We start from the raw sequence: 22257 nt of genomic DNA, 5'->3' as shown, positions 1-22257 counted from the left end.
TTCGGCTCTATTGTCAATTGAATTCAAGCTATCAATACATCAAAACACACACACAGAGTCAGTCTTTTACTTAGGATTTAGGTAAATGTAACACCTTTAAAACCTGACCCGATCGTCGGGTTTGAGCTACAAGGTGCCACATTCGTTTCCGGAGCAACTACAATCAATTTACATTTGATTAAAACCCATTAAACATTCATATATAAGTAACACATACGTATAGAACAATACATAATCGTTTTCAGGTCTTATACGAGCTTATGAAAACTCTTTTACTAAGCCGAAGTCAAAATAGGACATAAAGGTTTCAAAATTCTGGGTTGACGTCGAGACGTTGGACTATGTACCAGGGAATTGTTTCTTGGATGCTGGATTTACTTCTCGAATTCCTGAGGATTACCTATACCTATACACTGAGAAAACAAACCGTACGCTGAGCCACAGGGCACAGTGGTACTTTCATAAAACAAAGTAGTGAAACATAACATTACTAATTTGTCACATTACATATAAGCACAAAACTATCCAAATTATGTCCTATAATGCCAAGCACTTCAATTGACACATACACATGTAACACCCCCAACCCGTATCCCTCGCTAGAACCGGGTTACGGAGCATTACCGGAGTTTACAGATCAAACAAATAAAAATTTCAAACATTTCATATCATCAAAACAAGTCATCAAAGCATCATTTTAATCCAAATTATAAACATACCAAATCTAAATCAATTTGCCTAGTTCATGAGCACTTAAACATAGAATTAAATTCACATGCATTTATCTAGATTTAGTTCAATTTACCATGCCATAATATGGCTTCAAAAACAAACACATATTTATATGTATAAAACCAACTAAAATTAAAATTATAACCTCATTTACAATTAAATCACAAAATAACTATTATTTAGACACTCTAGGTACATGCCGACACAAAGGATAAACATTACCACATTTGAGTTCGGGATCGTTGTGGGATGCTGAATCGGCGATCAAAAGTTAAGTACCTAACCTGCACACAGGAAACAAAACCGTACGCTGAGTAAAAACTCAGCGGTATTTCTATAATCCAAATATTTAAAGATAAGAAATTACAAATATACAATTGAAATATAAACACATATTAATATTTAATTATTACAACAAACATATCATATTTCATTTGTTTCACAAATATCTCAATTCTCATACTTGCTATATAAATAGCTTTTCACAATTTATTTCACATTTCATTATACAATTGCAATATCCATTCCATAGTCATTTCATGAGTATATAATTCATATATTCCATATATTTGCAACATATTTCACATTCTATTTTCAATTCACTATTTCACTTCCATTTCTTATACCATGCCATTTCAATATCAATTATAAAACTTTATTATTCATTTACCCCTATTAACATGACTTGGACTCGGATTGATACACGGATCCAATCAAAACAGACCAGATTGGCACCTAGTGCCTCATCGAATAATTCGAAGTAATAATTTGACACCCAGTGCCTCATCGGCTAAACCGAAGTAAATTGGCACCCAGTGCCTCATCGAATTAATCCAAAGTAGTAAATTGACACCCAATATCTCATCGACTCGAAGTTGAAGGAATTCCTGAACTCTTCCAATCCTATGGCATGCTATCTATATGCGACTCAGGCCAATACAGTTAATAGGGTTTAATTTCGCATTTCAGATATAATCAATATCCAATACTGATTTTTCATATAATCACATAATTACACATATAATCATTTCAATTGAAAAATAATTCATTCAATATATATATCTACCAATTCAATTCATTCAATCAATATAAATTCAATCAATTTATCACATACTAAATCAATCCATTTCAATTGCAAAACACAATAATTCTCACCTCAACGCTTACCATGTACATTAAATTAAATTATAACAATTAACAACTAAATTCGGATTATAGAAATACAAACCAGGAATTCCGAGCTATTCGATGTCAACTTTATCTTTCCCCCTTTTTAGTCAAGGATTCCGGTATGACGTTAGCTACAAAATTAAAACAATTAAAATTCATTAATACAACATAATTTAATTTCATATTACATATTTCAATTTTTACTCAATATTTGTCTAAATTCCAATTTAATCCCTAAACTGAGACTAATTTTATTTCTTCACAATCAATTCTAGATTTTCATTCAATTTCCACTTTAAACTAGATTTAACTCTCTAATTTCACTTAAATCTCTAAATTTTGAATTTTTCACAATTTAGTCTTTAATACTCAAAATTTACAATTTATTCTACAATTCAATCCTTTTTCATTTCTAACTTGAAAATCTATCAATTTAGTCCTTAATAGTCAAATTATTCATCATAGACAAAACTTAAAACTTCAATAATTTCTAAAATTTTGATATAGATCGGGTAGTATTTAATATCGGGATTCTAAAACATAAAAATTATAAGAAAAATGATTAAATTAACTAACCAATTGAGCTTTGAACTTTAAAACTCTAATTTCTCCAATATTTCTTTCCCTTTTCTTTTCTTTCCTTTTCTCCCTGTTTCGTTTCTATTCTATTTCTTTTTGTTTCTTTTATTTATTATATGTAATATATATACTTAATGATTAAGATATAATATTATAATATTATAATATATATATTTTAACTTTTAAGTTTTATAAATATCTTTTTCATGCCGCCTCATTTAAGACCAACAGCATAATTATTTCTTTAGTCCTTTTAATTTTTAATCTATAATCCAACTTTCACCTTATATGTAATTTAGTCTTTATATCTAATTACTTTTAATTCAAGTAAATTCACTTAACTGAGACCTAATTAACTACACACTTAGCTTCATAAATATTTACGAGTCCGATTTACTGTAACAGAGTCCTGAGAATGTACTTTTTTAAAAAAAAATAGTCCTTTTTAATTAATTAACTATTGAAACGTTACAATCTCTTAATGAAACTTGAATACCACTTTAATGACACTCCATAAAAAATTATAAAAATATTTATGGCTCGGTTTTTAAAAACAAGGTCCCGATATCTCATTTTCTAAAATCACTTGAACTTAATAAATCACTTATATAACATAAATATTATCAAATCAAAACTTTTTAAAATCAAATTTGACTCGTAAATATTATTATTTAATATTTACAAACTTACTCGTCAAATTTAATGGCCCCAAATCACTGTTTTCGACATCATTGAAAAATGGATTATTACAACACATGTGAAAATACATCATTAATTGGTAAAAACCAATTCATTCAACATAGTAAGAGAGTTAAACCAATCAAGTTATTTTTCAAGCACCAAACTTTAAGCCATTCATGAAATCTCACATTGTACCATATATATAAGTTCGCATTGCATAAAAAAAAAAAAAGACGACATGTCACTTTAGTTTATCAAATAGTTTTCCTACCTAGGGTTCATATTATAGTATTTATGCTTAGTTCAAATAGTTATTGTCCTTCAATATTTCAATTAAAATAGACATAAATTGTTTTTAAAAATTCTTTCTAATACAGTGAAATTATATAACAATGGTCAAATTTTAGTTCGATCTCTATACTATCTTAAAATTTAATCTTTATACTTTAACTTTTATATAATTTAATACCTCAACTTGTATAATTTAGGGCATTTCTTATATGACACATGTAAGTCAATTTTTTTTATATCATAACATAATGGTTAATTGTCAATTTTTCCCTCTATTTTTTAAAGATTTTATAACAATGGTGAAATTTTAATTTTGGTCCTTATACTATGCTCAAATTTGAAATTTCATCTCTATATTCAAATTTTGACATAATTCAATGCCTTAACTTTTACAATATCATTAGTTAGGCTAAATATTTAATTCTAATTAAAATGGTTACATGAATTTAAGAATCGTTAACATCATTAAAAACTTTTGTTAAATTTAGGTCCATTACAAATGTCATTTTTGTCACATGGATACTAAAGGAGTATATATTTTTTTAGTTTCAAAATGTGAAACCAATGAATTTAGTAGAAGAATTTTAACGGTAGCAACTAGACTTGAATTTTTTAAAATAAAAGTACAATAACTTACAGCATATTGTAATTTTTAACTTTTTAACTTTATAATTTAGCCCAAAATATAATTAGTACTTATATAACTGATTGGAAAAGAACCAATGTATTAAAATTTCAAAGACTGTCCCTTTTATCTCCTTATAATACATCCACGATCTCTGTTCCTCCTTATATTGATCACTAATCGAGTCGGCATTGATCACAATGGACTCAGAACTTGAGATTCTCCAATGCTGAGATATCCAATCTCATAAAACAACAACAACAGGGGGTTGCTTACTTCTTCACAAAAGAAAAAAGAAAAAAAAAAGCTAAGTTTTTGGGTAGTTCAACATCTAGATTAGTGCATCAAAGGCTTTGATTTACGTCCGAAAATGACTAAAGAGAAACAAACAAAGCGCAGGAATAATCAGTCACATATAAGCATGAGGGAGTTGGCATGAAAATTCTTCTGGTAAACGTAAACTAATCGCATATGCCACAAAAACGAGGGACGACAAAATGGCCCATCCCATCCCCCAACAGGGAAAGTGGGCAACAACGCATTTCACCATTGATATGCACCAACTTACTCGGGGAAAAAAAAAGGTATCATTATCTGTTTATTTGTTTTTTTTTTCAAATGGATGTTTACTTGCAATGTGCAGTGTACGAGTTTCCAACAGAGAGAGAAAAAGAAAACCCTAAAACCTGTTTGATTTGGAGTGAGTGGGGTTGGTCCAAAGACAACTCAGTGCAACATATTATTTGTAGCATAAGGAAGTATACGTGTTGATCTCATCATCGTCATCGTCATATATGCCGGTTTGTGTTCACTTTGAAATCGGATCCTTTCCATTATTGATCTGCAGTTTAATGCATTATTGCTTTGCCCTTTCTTTTTATAGAAACCTGAAGAGACATTTATTGGAAATTCCGTGAAGTTGAACAACGAAAATCCTACTATTTGGCTAATAGGGCATGCCATCAAATTGAGGTAATGTACTTCAATCAAACTCTTTCTTCTATTCCTTTTGATAGGAGCTGAAATGATATTGAAAATAACCTAAAATTAATTAATTATATATATATATTCACAATTGTGTTTTATTTGACACTTATGAAATTAATAAATAAATCAAGTTTTATTAGAATTATATTTAAAGATTTTTAAAACTAATTTTATTAAAAATAATAATTTTATTAATAAAAATAAATAATATGCATCAATTTTTATTATATAATTATAAAATCCAAAGTTTTTAAATAAAATATAAAAGGATAACTATTTAGTACACTAATTACCGAAAGTTTCAATTTTACAATTCTTCAATTGTATTTAAAAATTAATAAATAAATATATAAAACACGTAACAAAATCTCAATACCACTACTACTTGACCGATATTAAAATGACAAAAAATATTATATTAAATAATAAGTAAAATTATATTTTATAAAAATTATAGATAATAGAGAGGGTTACAAAAATCATTTTACTCTTTAAAGGAGTTCACGTTGATTCATCGATCGGAACCCCTTAGCTTCGGTAAATATAAAGAGAAGGTCTCTCTTACATGATCGATAGTGTCTCGTACCATTTATTATCTGATAAGGATATTATGTCTCGCTGAGCTTACTGTAAATTTTAAATTGAAATTTAATGCTATTTTTGAATCTAATTATTTACCAGTTAAGTTTTATTTGTATGCATTCAGTGTCATGTAATGAATCTTAGATGTGGATGGACAAACTTTTGTATTATGCGTTGTTCCCCAAAAAGGGAATTTCAAATGGTAACAGCAATCAACGGATTAGGCATAAGATAATGTATCATGCATTAGACAATATTATACGATATCCTTACTTAGATCACGTCCTAAATGGGTGAAAATTTTCTATATAAATAAGGTACTTCCCTATCAACTAATAATAATAATAATAATAATAATAATAATAATAATAATAAAACTCTGAATATATGAAAAAAATTGTATAAAACAAATGATACTACGTTATACAGATCTCTTTTTAATAATTTAATATTACATCAATATTTTCATCATGAAAAGAAATCAAATCCAAATGAAAATTCTGAAATTCGAATGAAATTACTGATGTGATATTAAACTATTAGAAAGAGATAATATCATATTTCATATAACATTTTCTCGTGAATATATAGGCCATGAAATAATAAATTATTTTAAGTTCTTGCAAACTCAATTTCTCTCTAATTCTTTTCTTTTAGGAAAAAAAATAATACGGTTAGACTTAAGATTATTATAGTTTTTCACACTTTATTCGCATAGAACATCTATATCAAATTTTGAATAAATTAAAATATAATAACTAATTTTTATGACAATATCTTCATGGATGGTATATAGAGATATATTGGATTGATTTAAAATTTTATGTGAATAATAAAAATATCATATTGATAAATTTAAGTGCGTTAAAATATCAATCTTAAAGATTTGAGTCTAAACCTAGAAAACCTAGAAAAACGTTATTTTTATATTCTATACAAAACCTAGAAAAATGCACATAATAAGATTTGAGTCTAAAACATCCTAATTTTCAAAATCTTAACTTTATCATTTCAACCAAAGTTTCAAATAATATTTTTTCACCCACATAACTGGTGTCCCATAATCGATTCAAGTGGATCCAGGAATTGCATGATACTATCCAATTTCATCCCTAATTGAGTTGGTATCACCAATTAACTAGACACTAACTCTAAAAGATAAAAAAAAAAATTCAGACACATAATAAGATTTTTGGATTCAAGACATTATAGTTTTCAACATCTATATTTTATCATTTCAATCCTCATTTGTTTTTGTTCCATAATTTTGATGCAGTGAATGTATTTTATAGTGTGTATATATATAATTTTGTGGGAAGAATCCCAATTCGATCCTTCAATGTTTTGGCCATGTTGCTGCAATCATGTTGAAACAAACCACAAAGTTCTCATCTTCTTAAAGCACACCACTAAACTCCATACAAACTTTTGTTGGGAAACGATGGATGTATAAAAAGGGGAAAAGATAATCTAATAATATGTCCATTAGAAAACATGGCATTTGACTGCACCAAGTAGCGTCAGGAATGTCTCAGAAATTTGGGTAATTCACTCCATCTCTTTGCAACGGTTCATGCACTGGGAAAATACTACTGCAATTTATGGCGAAACAATTGGCAAAGGACCATCTGTATTGTGTGAATACTAAACAATCCTACCAAGTCGAAACAAAAACACCCTATTTTGAGCTCTGTCAATAATGGAGATAAAGACTGTCACACCAAAACAATATTGCAACATTATCCTTCAGGGAATCTGGAACTTGATCCAACACCTACACCATAATCATGCACGAACATTTATTTCTATCCTTACCAAACATTTTATTAATTTGTAATTTTAAAGTTATTTTCAAAGGGATTAAACCCATTTTAGAGTGGGACAAGGCCCTTCCTCCCTCAGTCTTGCCCTTGCCTATACTTTAATTTTTCAAAATTCAATCCTCGTGCTTTACAAAAATTGAGAAATTAATCTGATTAATGATAATCACTTAAATTTATACTGTTAATTTTTACTAATTCATCACATACAAATTACTAAACTGTTGATTTCTAGGTCAATTGTAAGACTTAAAAGTATTATTCAATTGAATTAATTTCTCAATTTTCATAAAATACAATGAGTAAATTTTAACAAATTAAAATAAAGGGATGAAATTCATAATTATACCATATATATATTATTAAATGTTGCAATTTGAATGGATAATTTATGCAAACCTCTTTACATATATAGATGATATTTATCATCATCTGATGCAGTATCAATTTTTTATAGGACACCAAAGCTCTACATTTAGACAATAATAGAGACTCATAAATTTTAAAAAATATACGAAATTAATTATTGTGAGAGACGCAAAAAACACTTTGATGATAAAAAAAAACGAAGACATTTAAAAGACATGATTAAAATAGGAGTAAGACACGACTGATCCTAACAGTTGAGAAAAAAAGCTTGTCTCCGGCATGATTATTAAAGCAAAGGTAGTGAAAGCCTAAGCTTTTTCTTGTGTTTTCTCGCGCACAGCAATAACACTGTGTTCTTTTATTTTTTCTGCAGGCATCTCTTTATTTTCCCTGTCTGCCTCCCTGCTAAATTTTCTTTTCTTTTACGGCATGCGATGCAATGCGACCTTGCTTTTTGTTTTTTGTTTTTAACTTGATTCATGTGATTGATGTTATTCCCATTATTACGTGTTTTCTTCTGATGTTCTTGCTTGTTTCGTTTTTTCATTAGGGGTTGGTTTGTTTTATGTTTAAGGTTTTATGGAAAATAATTTTTGGAATTTTGTGTGTTTATTTTATCGAAAATAGTTTGTTCAGTTTGATGTAAAATAAGGCTTAGTTTGGATGGGCGATTGGTTGCGGTGCGGTGCGGTGCGTTTAGCTTACTTTTTGTCTTACGCTACAGTATCGTTACAGTATCTAATCTCACTACCACCGCTGTTTTTACACCAACCACAGGTAAATGCACCGTCCATCCAAACTCACCTTAAGTCTTTTTCTTATAGAATGATTTAACATTTTGAAAAGCGTAAATCATTTTTTTTAAAAAGTAATTCCTCTATAAATAATTTTATTTATATTTAAAAATTAACTTACATTGATAATAAATTTTCTTATCTGTGATTGATGTTATTCCCATTATTACGTGTATTTTCTGCTATTTTCCTACTTGTTTCATTTTTTCGTCATATATTTGTCACTAATATAATTATAAAATTAGTGTAATTTAGGTTTGAATAATTGAGTTTTATTTTTTATTGTAATGTAATTTTTGTTTATATAAAATGATATATATTAAATAATTTATAAATAATATAATATTTTACTTTGAAACCTTTAATATTTTAGAGTGACATTAAATCGTGATGAAATTAATTTTTATTTAATTATATTTATTTATAATATTCAATTTCGAGATTTAAAAATTATAAACCTCTTTACAACAACAAGCTTAAGTAGTAGTAATAATAATAATAATAATAATAATAATAATAATAATAATAATTCGCATGGTGAAGATGAAAGTAACAAAATATTATCCAATAATAAATGCAGTAATTACACCCAATGTGATGTATCACTGTTTCATTTCTTAGCTTTATTTATTCCCCTGTTTTGCCCCTCACTTTGTGCCTATAAATTGCACCTTCCCATAATCCCATTTCACACACCTTGAGACCAAACACAAACATATTACTGCTCACTATAGCCTAATAGTGGAATTGTTGAAAGAGAAAACAAAAATGGAGGTAGCTTTCCCTGTTATTGACTTGTCCAAAATCAATGGTGAGGAGAGAGGAGCCACCATGGACATGATCAAAGATGCTTGTGAGAATTGGGGTTTCTTTGAGGTACTAAATGAAACTTGGATTATCAGTTCATTAGTTGTTGTCAATAATGCTTCTCTGAAATTTTACTGTATTTGTTTTTTTTTTTTTTTTTTCCTTTGAAAAGCTGACGAACCATGGAATATCTCATGAACTGATGGACACTGTGGAGAAACTGACAAAGGAGCATTACAAAAAGTGCATGGAGGATAGGTTCAAAGAAATGGTGACAAGTAAAGGTCTTGAAGTTGTTCAATCTGAGATCACTGACATGGATTGGGAAAGCACTTTCTTCTTGCGCCACTTGCCTGAATCAAACCTTTATGAAATTCCTGATCTTGAATATGATTACAGGTCAGTCAAAGTTACTGACTCTACTCTTTTTTTTTTTCTTCACTTTTTATGTTTTTCAAGTACTGAAATTGCTTTGATACCAGGAAGGTGATGAAGCAATTTGCAGTGGAGTTGGAGAAGCTGGCTGAGAAACTTTTGGACATACTGTGTGAGAATCTTGGGTTGGAACAGGGTTACCTGAAGAAAGTGTTTTATGGTTCCAAAGGGCCAACTTTTGGTACCAAAGTCAGCAACTACCCTCCATGCCCTAAACCCGACCTAATCAAGGGGCTAAGGGCTCACACTGATGCTGGTGGAATCATATTACTCTTCCAAGATGACAAAGTCAGTGGGCTTCAACTCCTCAAGGATGACCAATGGATTGATGTCCCTCCATTGAAACACTCCATTGTCATCAACCTTGGTGACCAACTTGAGGTGATCACCAATGGCAAGTACAAGAGTGTGATGCACCGTGTGCTGGCTCAAACAGATGGGACCCGAATGTCCATTGCTTCCTTTTACAACCCTGGAAGTGATGCTGTTATATATCCAGCACCTGCTTTGGTGGACAAAGAAGCTGAGAAACCCATTGCGTACCCGAAATTCGTGTTCGAGGACTACATGAAGGTCTACCCCGCCCTGAAGTTCGAAGACAAGGAGCCGAGGTTCGAAGCCATGAAGACCATGGAATCCATCGTTAGCTTGGGTCCTATTGCAACTGTTTGAACCACCCATTTAGATCAATGGGTTTAATATATAGTTTGTTTTTGTTGATAAACTAAGTCTGATAAATGCTCTGATGGATCCATCCTGTTATATTATGGGAACTTTGTAGTTTGACTAAGCTACTAGGAGTTCCACTAGGAACCCTGATAGTGGTTTATATATATGATACTAATAAATTTCCCTGAAATCGTTTTACAGACCGTAAGTAGCAATAACTAACTACTGCAATTCCCCCATTTAACTTAGTTTAACTAAATGCATCAAAGTATCCAAAAACAAATATTAAAAAAAATTGGACGAAAGGTCCTGGTTGAGTATTTTAATCAACAGGTTGATTCAACCAATTCTTGCAGGTACCGAGTCCAACAAACCCAATTATTTCCCTCCTGTTACACCTCGCTGACAGAGGAGAACAGTTCGCTGTCATATACAATTCCTCACTTGAGATTCTTAATGGAAATCTTCTGCAACTTGCTTAAGAGATGATGTCGTGACTCGTGAATATCAACTCAATACGTGACACCGTAAAACAGGGACAATTAACCTATATAAAGCCGGCCCGGAGCCTAATGAGAGGAAAAGGCAGCCCACTATCTTCATCCTTCCTTTCCTCTCCTCTCCAACTTCGGTCGCCCTTCTCATTGATTAAGGTGAATCGATCATTTTCGTTGCCAACCAATCCTTGTGCAACAATCTAATTATCACGCTTTTCCTCCTAACATCGATGATTCACCTAGCAAAAGTGACATAATAAGACAGTTTAGTTGATATCAATGTAAAGGGCTGTAAATTGAAGTAGATATATTATATTTCCTTCATCGAAATAATGCTTTTTTAGCATTAGATTAACATGTCACAATAACCTACCTACACGTTTCCATTAGTCTAAAATTATACCAATTTATGGTAGATATTATTATTACAAGACATACACATTTTATGATTTCAACTCCTACTACTTTTAAAAATATAATCACTCTATAAATAAATCATAATTTAAAATTCATTTACAAACCTATTCCTAAAAGAAGGCATAATTCTGTTTTTGTTTAAAGTAAAAGGGCATCATGATTGGGGCAAATTTTTGAAGAATTATAACTTTTAACTAAAAACAACATAATCATCATGTTTTGTTTTGTTGTTTTGTCTATCATTGTTTCTCTACCTGGGGCGAGATAGAATCTAGAAGCCCAACATCTGCATTATAGGCCAACCAAACAAGCACGTATTATACCACTATATTATGGGCTATTTTTGCCATTTCACCTAAAATAATAATATTTACAAAAATGATTCTAGTTCAAAAACATTCACCCAAATGGCCTGAACCACTAATTTTTTCTATTAAAAAAATAAATTTTGGGGTTTTAGACACTAGATGGCTGGCACTTATATGTCTTTTTTCAAAAAAAAAAATTTTTTTGGATGCTGGCACATTGATGGCTGGCACCCCTTTATCTGATTAAAAAAATAATTTTTTTGGGGTGTGGTGCCTACCAACAAATGGCCAAAATCACCCAAAAAAAGAGATTGGGAATATTGCAACATAACCCTTCCTTGTTTTCCCAATCTCTTTTGTTGAGTGATTTTGGCCATTTGTTGGCCAGCACCACACCCCTAATTTTTTTTTTAATTAGATAAAGGGTGTTAACCATCAAGTGTCAAAGACTACAAAAAAATTTGAAAAAAATATGTATGGGTGTCGATCATCTAATGTCCAAAACCCCAAGAATTATTTTTTTAATAGAAAAAAATAATAGTGCCAGCCATCTAGTTCCCATAACCAAAATTTACCGTTCATTTCAAGTCATTTGGGTGAATTTTTTTAACTAGAGTCATTTTTGTAAATATTAATTTTTTTTAGATTAGATGAGTAAAATAGCCTATATTATGATTATGGTACACTGCTGAAATTAATTATGTAATAAATTTATAAAATTACCATAAAAGCTAAACATAATTTAGTCTAAAATGTAGATGTTATTATATAGTTTAGTTTTGAGTCTAAATCTTATCATATGTATAATATATTTTTAAATTTTACATAAAAATATAGTTAAAAAAAGGCTTGATTGATAGATGACATCGACTTTATCAAACTCGTAATATGTAATATAAATATTTAATCTAAGATTTATTTGATTAAATCTTAAAATTTACGTGAAAATTTTGAATTGCACAGATTTATTGAACATATAAAATTTTAACTTTTATTCAATTTTTATAAATCATTCTTTAAAAAGAACAAAAATGTTCGAAACTACATGAACTACAAAAATAAGGATGGCAAAATCCAAACTACCCTTTCAAACCACTCTAGATAAAGAGGATTTTTTTCTTTCGAACTGTGGATATGGAGTGGCTATAGAAATTGCTTGTTCCACCCCACCTCGCTTCACTTTATGAAATTATCATTTTATCTTTGTATATATATAACTACTAGAAAGGTAAAAATATTATAACATATTATAAAAATCAATTTATTTTATGCTTAAATATTTTTTGAAGAATTATTTTAAATATTTATTTGACTTTTAAAATATTGAGAATTTAAGGATACATAGAAAAATTAAACTGAAGTGGATCCATAGTGGAATAGAGCAGGTTAGTGAAAGAGAGCATGGCAATTGTGAAGCAATGATTGATTTAGTAATACCTACTCCTACCCCGCTCTATTGCCGTCTCTATACAAAATCCTTTTTCCTTCCAACACAGAACTTTTAATATCTCTAATATCTAACCAAACAATTATATTTAAGGTAAAAACACACTTACTCCTTAAATTTGGTTTAAAATACACTTATTTTCTATAATTAAAAATCAATTATCCTCCTAAATTTAAAGAAAATCACATAAACTCTTGATATGTATTTATTAAGTAAATTTTAGATGATGATAATAATAATAATAATAATAATAATAATAATAATAATAATAATAAAGCAATTCCTTGTTACTATTTATCTTGTATTTTCTATTTATTTTATTATATTTAACTCCAATTATATTAGTATAATTCTCTTGCGTTGGGTTAATTATTTATTTTTTGTTAACTTATTAAATAAAATTTTAAATGTTACAATAGGCTCAAAGTTCTTATACCCTTCAGATATTTAGAATTTAATTTTCATACTTTTATTTTCAATTTATTAATACCTTTAAAATTCTTCTATTAAATTTGTTAATGTGATATTTTGAAATAAAAAAATTTACTTGGTATATGTAACAAAAAATGAAATTGTAATGATCCTAAACTTAATAGAGAATTTTAACGGTTCTAAGAATTCTTAAAATTCACATCAACATTTACAGTTGAGGAAAATCCAATTCGATTAAAAAATTAATTTTTTCGATTAAACTCTAATAAATAAATCAATTTTTCAAGTTCGAGTCGAGTTAAATTTTACAACTTGATAAATTTATGTAAATACCCCTTGGATCCTTAATAGTTTGAAAATGAGCAAATTGTTTCCTTTAAAAAATTACAAAAATATAAAATAATCTTCACAAATTCAAAATAAATATAGAATATTTTTTCCAAAATTTTATAAATATATTTAAAATAAATAAATAACTAAAATCTTTAAAAATATAAAAATACTAAATTATATTTTTAAAAATTCCAAAATGATAAATAAATGACTTAAACAAGTAAATTATCAAATTAAGTTTATCATGCTAATTATATTTTTTCACTTATTTTGTTTTAGAAGAGCTTTTAGATATACGTGGTATTTTAGATTTCTTAACTTAGAATTTAGTCATATTGTCAATAAGATATATAGCCAATTTTTAAAAATATATTTCGAACAAATTTATTCGTCTCAAGTCTCATTTCACTCGACTTGATTCAAAAATTTCAAATTGAAATAAGATGATAAAATAGAATTCGTCAAATCAACTAACCCGATTATCATTATTTATATTTATAATTAATCAATTAATTATCATTGTTTAGATGATAAAATAAGATTCATCAAGTTGACTAACTCGATTATATTATTTTTATTTATAATTAATTAATTATTATTGTTTAGAAGGCTTTAATAAAAAGAATTTGATTAAAATATAAAAGCAAATAGATGGGGAAGGGAAATAAAAAATGTATCATAATCAAATTTAATATACATAATTTGAATTAAATTTAATTTTAAATTAAGTTTAAAATATTTAACAAGTATAAAAATAAAAGAGAAGACAAAAAATATAAAATCATTCATTGTAGTTTTATTAGAATAAATTTATATATTAATCGAAAAATATTTTTACTTTAAAATTATTAAATTTAAAATAATATAAAATATAAAATAATGACTAACTAATGGATTTTTATTTAAATTAGGAGGGTTGGTATAGTTTCATCAAAACTTAAGCAAGCAAAAGGGTTTTTTTATTTTTTTTAAATTTAAACTTTGAAGAGGATTTGAAAAAGAAATTTTATTTGTATTAATATTTTCAAAATTCTAAAAATAAAGAATTTTAAAATTTATGAGGAATTTTATGAAGGGTGCCGAAACCATTTTTAAGTTTTGAAAAACGTGGATCGACTTTAAAAATGTAAATGGAGTAACCATCAATCTTTTTCAAGGTGAGATTGGGTTACCTTAAAATCAATTGTTTTAATAAAACATTTGGGCCTATTAAAACAATAATTCTTTTTTGTCTGCTAAGTTTGAGAAAATGGGCTCGGGAGTCAGTTACGTACGAGGAAGAATTAGCATCCTCGTAACGCCCAAAAATTGGTACCTAATTGATTAGTTGATGTCTTGATGTCGAAGTTTGAAAAGATTTTAGAGTACGATCCTTTTATTTGAAAGAAGATCAGAATTATTCGAATAAAATGTAAAGACCGACTCATTTCAAAGGAGAGAATGCCATACCCAGTAAGTTAGGGTCCAACATTTCAGACCTTCGAGACTAAGTTGGTCTTCGATTTTTAAAATTAATGTATGAAGGTTCAAGAGAAGGATATTCGGTCCTTCGAGGCTCATGAAAAATTAGAACTCAGTAAGTTAGAGCTCAATCTCTCAGAACTCTCAAATACCGAAGGTTGCCTTGATTTTGGAAATCACTATCCTCAACATAACGCGATGCCACACCCAGTAAGTTAGGGTGCAACGTCCCAAATTTTAAGAATAGGTTTTTATTTGAACCTCATACAATTAGATTTAAGAAGGGTACCCAATTATTTAGGTTCAACGAGGAAACTTGGAACCCAATAAGTTAGGGCACAATCCTCCCGAGAATCCTAAATATCGAATATTGCCTTTATTTTGAAAACAATCGAGGATAAATCTTTGAATAAAATGAATTTGGGGCGGTTGAAACTCAACAAAAAAAAAATGATAACATGCGATAAGTAGCGAGATAATAATAAACTTGACAAAGTATATATTAATACCTAGAATATAGTAAATATAAGGAAAATCAATAATAATTATCACAATAGTAATAAAGATATTAACGATACGAAAATGCATAATAGAAGTGAAAATAATATGTCGAATGATGATGTATATATATATAGTGATAATAATAAAGTTAAAATAACAATGTGAATTAGTGAAAGCAAAAATAATAGATAATAATAATTTAGTATAAAAAATATTCGATAAAAAAACTATGGTATATAAAAATAATAATATAGTAGGTCTATTAATAATTACAAAAAACTTTAGCGAAAGATATATACATATAAAATTATAAATAATAATAAAATAATAGTACCAAAGGTTAAAAAAAATAAAACGTAATAAATAAAGTATAATAAGTATAATAAACTATATTTAAAATTGATAACTTTTAATAATATATATATATATATATATATATATATATAAAACAAAATTAACATAAATAGTACAGAAAAATGATTATGAGTAAAAGCAAAAATAATATAACAAATAATGTAATAAATGTAATGATAATTTATACATAAAATAATTAGTTTTACTTTAAAAATATATATACATATATATATTAATCATATAACAAATATATAAATAAATAAATAATATAATAATGTGAAACATAACTCAAATTGACTAAATTAAATGAAAATAAAAAAATAACGAAAATGATATAATAAGTATAATAAATAATAGTGGAAAAAAATAATATAATAAATAACAAAAATAAATAAATAAAATAGCAATAATAGATTAATAATAATAGTACCAAAAAAAATTAATTTTGTGATAAAAGTGTTTAAAATAAATAAAATAGGGCTTAATTGGAATCACAACGGAAGTTCTGGGGTAAAACATAAATAAAAGGGGAAGAGAGGATCGCATTAGAGCGCGCGTGGAACAAGGGGGTTTAAAAATGTAATTTATCCAAATTCCTGAACCTAGCATTTAATATGGACCAAATTAAAAGCTGCACAAAATTGCTAGATGAAATTCAAAAATAAAAGTGAAGCAGATTTGGGCAGCAAGAAAATGCACGGGGACTTAATACGAAAATTGACCCTTAGGGCAAAATGCGTGGGCCCCACTACTTTAAAAGCTATTGAATGGCATCTGCCATTTTTAAGAACCCATTTTATCTTTTATTTCTAGTGTTTTTCAAAAAAGAAGCAGAGTGCTTCTTCTTCCCTGCTCCCTCTCCATTTTTGCTAGGGATTCAACCTAGCTTGCGCCACCCTGGAGGATCATCGGTGCCACGCACCTCCACCCCATCGCCGGTTCACGGATCAAGACCGGGTAAGCCCTCCTTTCTTTCTTTTTACTTAAAATCAGTCTATAAACAAAATAAAAAAAAGAAAAAAAAATACAAATAAAAAAAGTTACATGAAGAAGAATGAAAAATCACCTTTCAATCCTGAGACTAGATTTTTGATTTACTTCCCATTTTTCCTCTATAATTTCTGCTAGTGTACTTATATAATGAGCAAAAAAAAAAAAAAAAAAAGACCCTGTTTGCAATGTTTAGAATGGCTTTTATAGCCTAGAAAAATAAATAAACTCTTCTATTGGTTGTTATCTACTTTCTGTTACAGGTGTTGTTGCGGATATCTCGGAAGCATGAGGCGCGCCAAAAAGGGACTGCTGGTAGCGCACGTTTCGGAGGTACGGTGGATGGTGGAAGCACGTACGATGTGGGGATTGGGGTATTGAGGGAAATTTTGTTTTGGTTTTGGGCTGTTTTGGGTTATAGGATTGGGCTAGTGGTTAATGGGTTTGATTAGTGGGCTAGGCAAAGAAAATTGGTCCAACAAAGGGATTTGACTAACTCAATGAGGAATTTCAAAATAATGATATCCAAGTTTTTAGTAGAATTAATTATATGTTTTATTTGAACTTTCTATAACTATTTTCCACTTGTAACAACAACATTTATAGTTACAAAGTACATTATTAAATTAGTTATAAAGTAGAATTTGTTAAATTTATGAACTTTATAATTAATAACGTGAAAGAATGTAAAATAAAACATACATAAAAGAAATTCACTTTATAATTCATACACCTATTATCGTCTTTTAGTTTTGTTGATTTAATTTTCACTTTCTTCCTCATTTAACATAATTTTCACTTGGCAATTCACTATATAAATTTTATGGTAAGCTTACAACGATCATTTCTCTATAAATAATAGGTAAAATCTAGACAAATAAATAAAACTATTATAAAAGGGTTGACTGTATAATTACACCAATAAAAAATTACATATCACATTAAATTTCATACTTAAAATCACGTATAATTTTAAAATTTATCCCGTAACAAGAAATCCCAATTTGTGGTAATTGAAAGCCCATAATCCATTTGCCACTCAATCAGATAACCCTTATGCCCAAACTGTAATAGCCCATTAAAAAAGTTGATACCATGACTGAAGTCTAGGGTTCCTGCTCTATAAAATCCCATCAAATGAAAGCCAACGCCGCTTTGCTTTCCTAAATTGTTCTTCTGTCTGCTTATTGGGTGTTCTTACTGTTCCTTGCTCTGTTGAATTGCTTTGCTTTTTATATTTTTCTTTTCATTTTCGAAGGAAACCTCTGTTCGGTTAAAAAGTGTGAGGAGGCAGTATACGAGGTCTGTCTGTTCATAACGAAGAACGTTGAGGTATATAAAAATCAATGGCCGAGATATCGTTTCAGTCGTCATTTTTCCTCCATTGACGGTCTGATTGTTGCTCGTCCACACTTCCTTTTTTAAGTTTTAATCCCTTTTTTCCTTTTCTTCCTCTCTGGGTTTTTCTTCAATTTTTGTTTTTGAATCCGTTGAAAATTCTTTTATTAAAGAAAGTTAATCCATCCATGGCATGCTTCAAAAAGTATCGTAAAAAAGGCATACATATATATCAAGTTGTTTAAACCGGTTGGTTTGGCTATGCTATCTCTTTGAAGATGAAACATCGAACCTCTCAATGAACCTTTGGTCAGACACTCTTGCTTTGGCACCGGCGAACCGCTGGTATTCGTCAAAAATGGACGAGAGGTACCATCTCTGCATTTTTCTTAAGCATCCCACAAGACAACCGGTACGGTGCTGCATGGCATCATGTTGCTAAACAAATAAGTTGGTGTTGAAAACGTACGCTGAATATTGCGAAGTTGGAAATATTCTAAGGATTAAATTACCTTTCCTCGTCTGCAATGGATTAGTAGTGGGTGGTTATTTACATCTGTCATGGAAAAAGACGAGGCCAAATATAAGCAGATGACACATAAGGAAACCATTAAGGTTGCAAATAACAAAGTATTATAAAACCAAGAACTACATTCAATGCTTCCCGGATTGTTTCCTCTGGAATGTTCACAAAGGGTTCCTGTCCAAAGTATTAACAATCAGTTTCAAGATTCTGCTTTTATCACAAATATTGCAGAAGATGTTTGGGCGATACCAACATTAAGTAGGGAATGCATGATGTGAGTTGCTTGGAATTGAACCCAACCCAAGTGCCTTACAACGTAATCTTCTTGCCCTACAAGGTCGAAGTAACCCTTTTCTAGGTTTAAGTTCATGAAACAAGAGGCCAATATGAAACATTAAGTCAGGGATTGCATCAATTGGATTATACTAGCCAATACAAAACAACCCTTTTCTTGAGGATTGCATCAATTGGATTATACTAGCCAATATGAAACAACTCTTTTTCTAGGCTTGGGGCGACCTTGTCCTTAATCATTGTGCATAATGGCAAATCAATTACAAAATGTATGCTAGCAACAGCTTGAAAAAAAGCAATTTGTCCATAATCCTAGATAGGGATGCCCAAAAGGGAATAAGTTTCTTGCCTTGCACGTAATAAGCTAATACCCATCATCAAACCACCAACAGACCAAACCTTAACTTTCAGGAAAAACACATCTCGAAAACCACCAACAGGTAGTAAAAAGGAGATCAACTGGAAGTACAACAAATAGCTGATAAAGATGCAATTCCAATTGCAGCTTTCTCTCTCATTAATTTGGTTTTTCCAAAGGGTCATATAAACTTATATTACAGGAAAACAAAAGAAAAGCACCCCCTATAACAGAAACAATTAAGGACTGCATGCTTGGTCACAGTTCAGGGATCACAAAATCTGTGCATATGAATGGAATTGGTAATTTAAGATATAACTTGTAATCAATAGTTCGATGAAAGAATCAAGTCCAGAAAAGAAAAAAGGTATCATACCTTGCATCTTTCGATATTAAATTGGAAAAGCCGGATTCCATTAACCTTCAAAAACTCGTTATTGGTCTCTGGATAAGGCTCGGGGCACAGATATCTACAAAAAAAAAAAAAAAAGGCAAAATAAAATCAAGGTTTGGTGTAATTCTGGAAGACAGGAAAGTGAAGATTTATATGAAACTCACATGATTGAGCGGAGCCCAAGAGATCTGAGGAAGCTAAAATTGGCGGAATCAGGGAAACCAGACCTGAAAACGCCATCATCGACCATGGCGAAATTCAAAGGGGGCACGAATAGCTCTTCCCCGTCGGTGGCGCTATCGCCTCCTACATCCGGCGGTGGCGAGACCTTGATCGGGGTGCAAATGTCTTCCTCAAATGCACCGACTGTCATGTCTTTTTTGCGCCAAAAATGTTTGAATGGCAGAAGACGAAACAAAAAAGCGAAAAGTTGGCGAGGGATGTTTAGGGGAGAGAAGAAAGGGAATTGCTTATCCAAAAACGAGAAGAGGCATTTAAACACAGAATCTGCCAAGGATCTTACCTTATTGTTCATGAAATTCTTTTAGTGGACAAGTTGATTTGATTCAGTTAAAATAAAATTATATTCAGCATTTTGTTTTTCTAAACCAAAATTAAATCCAATACAGAAATTAGTTTATGGATCCGATTTGAACTTCACATCTTCAGATCAACTCGTTTCATTGGGGTTCTTGGCTTTTTATAAAAATATCTAAAAATTTTGATTATTTATGAAAATTACTCACTTTGGAAATTATGAACCTAAATGATCTATTTTGATAAGTAAACATTGATGATGTCACCAACTACAATTTTAAAAATATAAAATTTGGTACCGCCATTGCCATTAGCGGCACCAAATTAAAATATAATTATATAAAATATTTAGAGACTTAACGTCTAGTCTATTTAAATTGTGAAATTGTATAAAATAAATAAACTTAAAATCTATAAAAAAATTTTATTTAAATTATCCAAATATATCCTTCAATAATTTTTCTCATGTAAAAATTTTTATTTAAAACTTGAGGAAATTTTTGAGGAATATATTTGAGTAATTTAAATTTTATATAGTTTTTAAGTTTATTAATTAAAAATAATAATAAAATTTGAAAAGGGTTTATCTTTATTATGTTTATATTTTTTAAGGGTTATTTAAATTTAATTTCAAAATGGGATAAACCTAAAATGAAAATAAAAATTGGTGCCACAAGAAGAATGGCGCCACCGCTTTTTTCACCCAATCTAAAATGGTAATTGCTTTAATAGATCCCTAAACGTTTTATATAATTATACTTCGTCTCGGTGCGTCAATGACAACAGTGGCACCCAAAAAAATATTTTTTAAAAAAAGTTGGAGGTGGTGACGCCAGTAGCAATGACATCACCAACGTTTATTGTTCAAAACAAATCATTTACGTACATAATTTTTAAACTGAGTTATTTTCATAAATAATCAAAATGTTTGGGCCATTTTTATAAAAAGTCGAGATCTTTTAATTATTTATAAAATTTTGGATTACAAGACAGCTTGTACTGTGACGCGAATCAATTTGATTGAAAAATAACTGTAACAATTATTTATTAGGTACGTCATTGGATAAACATTTTACATTGTGGTCATATAAGTATTATGGAGTTGCTTTTTTAGGAATTGAATTGCATTTTGATTCTTTTATTTAAAAAAATAGATAAATTAATCTCTATGTGTTAGATCAAAAAGTAAATTAGTCTTCTGTTAAAAATTTTATCCATTTCTACTATTAAAAATTGGTTCCTATATATTAGCATGAGGTATACATTACACGCCATAGTTTGGTTGTTCTGTTACCCGTGCTAGTTTTTAATAGTAGAAATGAATGAAATTTTTAGCAAAAATGACAAATTTACTCTTTAATCTAATGTACAAAGACTAATTTACTTATTTTTTAGTAAATGAAGCAAAATGAAATCGACACTTAATAAAGGGCCTCCATAATATTTTTACTCATAAATATAATAATAATTACAAATACAAATAATATATATACTAATATTTATAGTCAAAATTAATTATTATAAAATAT

At 29.2% G+C, this 22257-nt stretch overlaps 2 protein-coding genes, 2 long non-coding RNA genes and 1 other non-coding gene across 9 annotated transcripts; 3 read left to right on the top strand and 2 right to left on the bottom strand.

Moving 5' to 3' along the window:
• Window positions 1–9259: 9259 nt before the first annotated feature.
• LOC108484630 (1-aminocyclopropane-1-carboxylate oxidase-like) lies at window positions 9260–10731 on the top strand. The gene is made up of 3 exons (XM_017788486.2): window positions 9260–9506; window positions 9610–9836; window positions 9920–10731. The coding sequence occupies exons 1-3, from the start codon at window positions 9399–9401 to the stop codon at window positions 10542–10544; spliced, it is 960 nt and encodes a 319-aa protein (XP_017643975.1). The 5' UTR covers window positions 9260–9398; the 3' UTR covers window positions 10545–10731.
• LOC128294055 (uncharacterized) lies at window positions 10396–17554 on the bottom strand. The gene is made up of 2 exons (XR_008284251.1): window positions 17358–17554; window positions 10396–11277 (listed from the first exon to the last, which is right to left on the bottom strand). It is a non-coding gene; the product is annotated as an uncharacterized LOC128294055 (long non-coding RNA).
• Window positions 17073–17918, top strand: LOC108485738 (uncharacterized). The gene is made up of 2 exons (XR_001871356.2): window positions 17073–17248; window positions 17545–17918. It is a non-coding gene; the product is annotated as an uncharacterized LOC108485738 (long non-coding RNA).
• Window positions 17919–18540: 622 nt separating this feature from the next.
• Window positions 18541–20939, bottom strand: LOC108485561 (probable tyrosine-protein phosphatase DSP4). 5 transcript variants are annotated; one of them, XM_053029735.1, is made up of 6 exons: window positions 20715–20939; window positions 20356–20566; window positions 20174–20267; window positions 19272–19319; window positions 19132–19175; window positions 18541–19039 (listed from the first exon to the last, which is right to left on the bottom strand). In XM_053029735.1, exons 2-5 carry the CDS (start codon window positions 20562–20564, stop codon window positions 19170–19172), a joined length of 357 nt encoding a protein of 118 aa, XP_052885695.1. In that variant the 5' UTR covers window positions 20565–20566; window positions 20715–20939; the 3' UTR covers window positions 18541–19039; window positions 19132–19169. The 5 variants fall into 5 exon arrangements, with proteins under 5 accessions (XP_052885695.1, XP_052885693.1, XP_017644906.1 ...); XM_053029733.1 differs by having other exon boundaries at window positions 18541–19057; window positions 20356–20939; XM_017789417.2 differs by having other exon boundaries at window positions 20356–20939.
• Window positions 18558–18694, top strand: LOC128294596 (small nucleolar RNA snoR111). Its single transcript, XR_008284904.1, has one exon. It is a non-coding gene; the product is annotated as a small nucleolar RNA snoR111 (small nucleolar RNA).
• Window positions 20940–22257: the final 1318 nt, after the last annotated feature.

This window comes from Gossypium arboreum, chromosome 6, assembly GCF_025698485.1.
Source record: "Gossypium arboreum isolate Shixiya-1 chromosome 6, ASM2569848v2, whole genome shotgun sequence".
In the NCBI taxonomy this organism is placed as follows: Eukaryota; Viridiplantae; Streptophyta; class Magnoliopsida; order Malvales; family Malvaceae; genus Gossypium; species Gossypium arboreum.
This window is presented reverse-complemented; position numbering and strand designations above follow the sequence as displayed.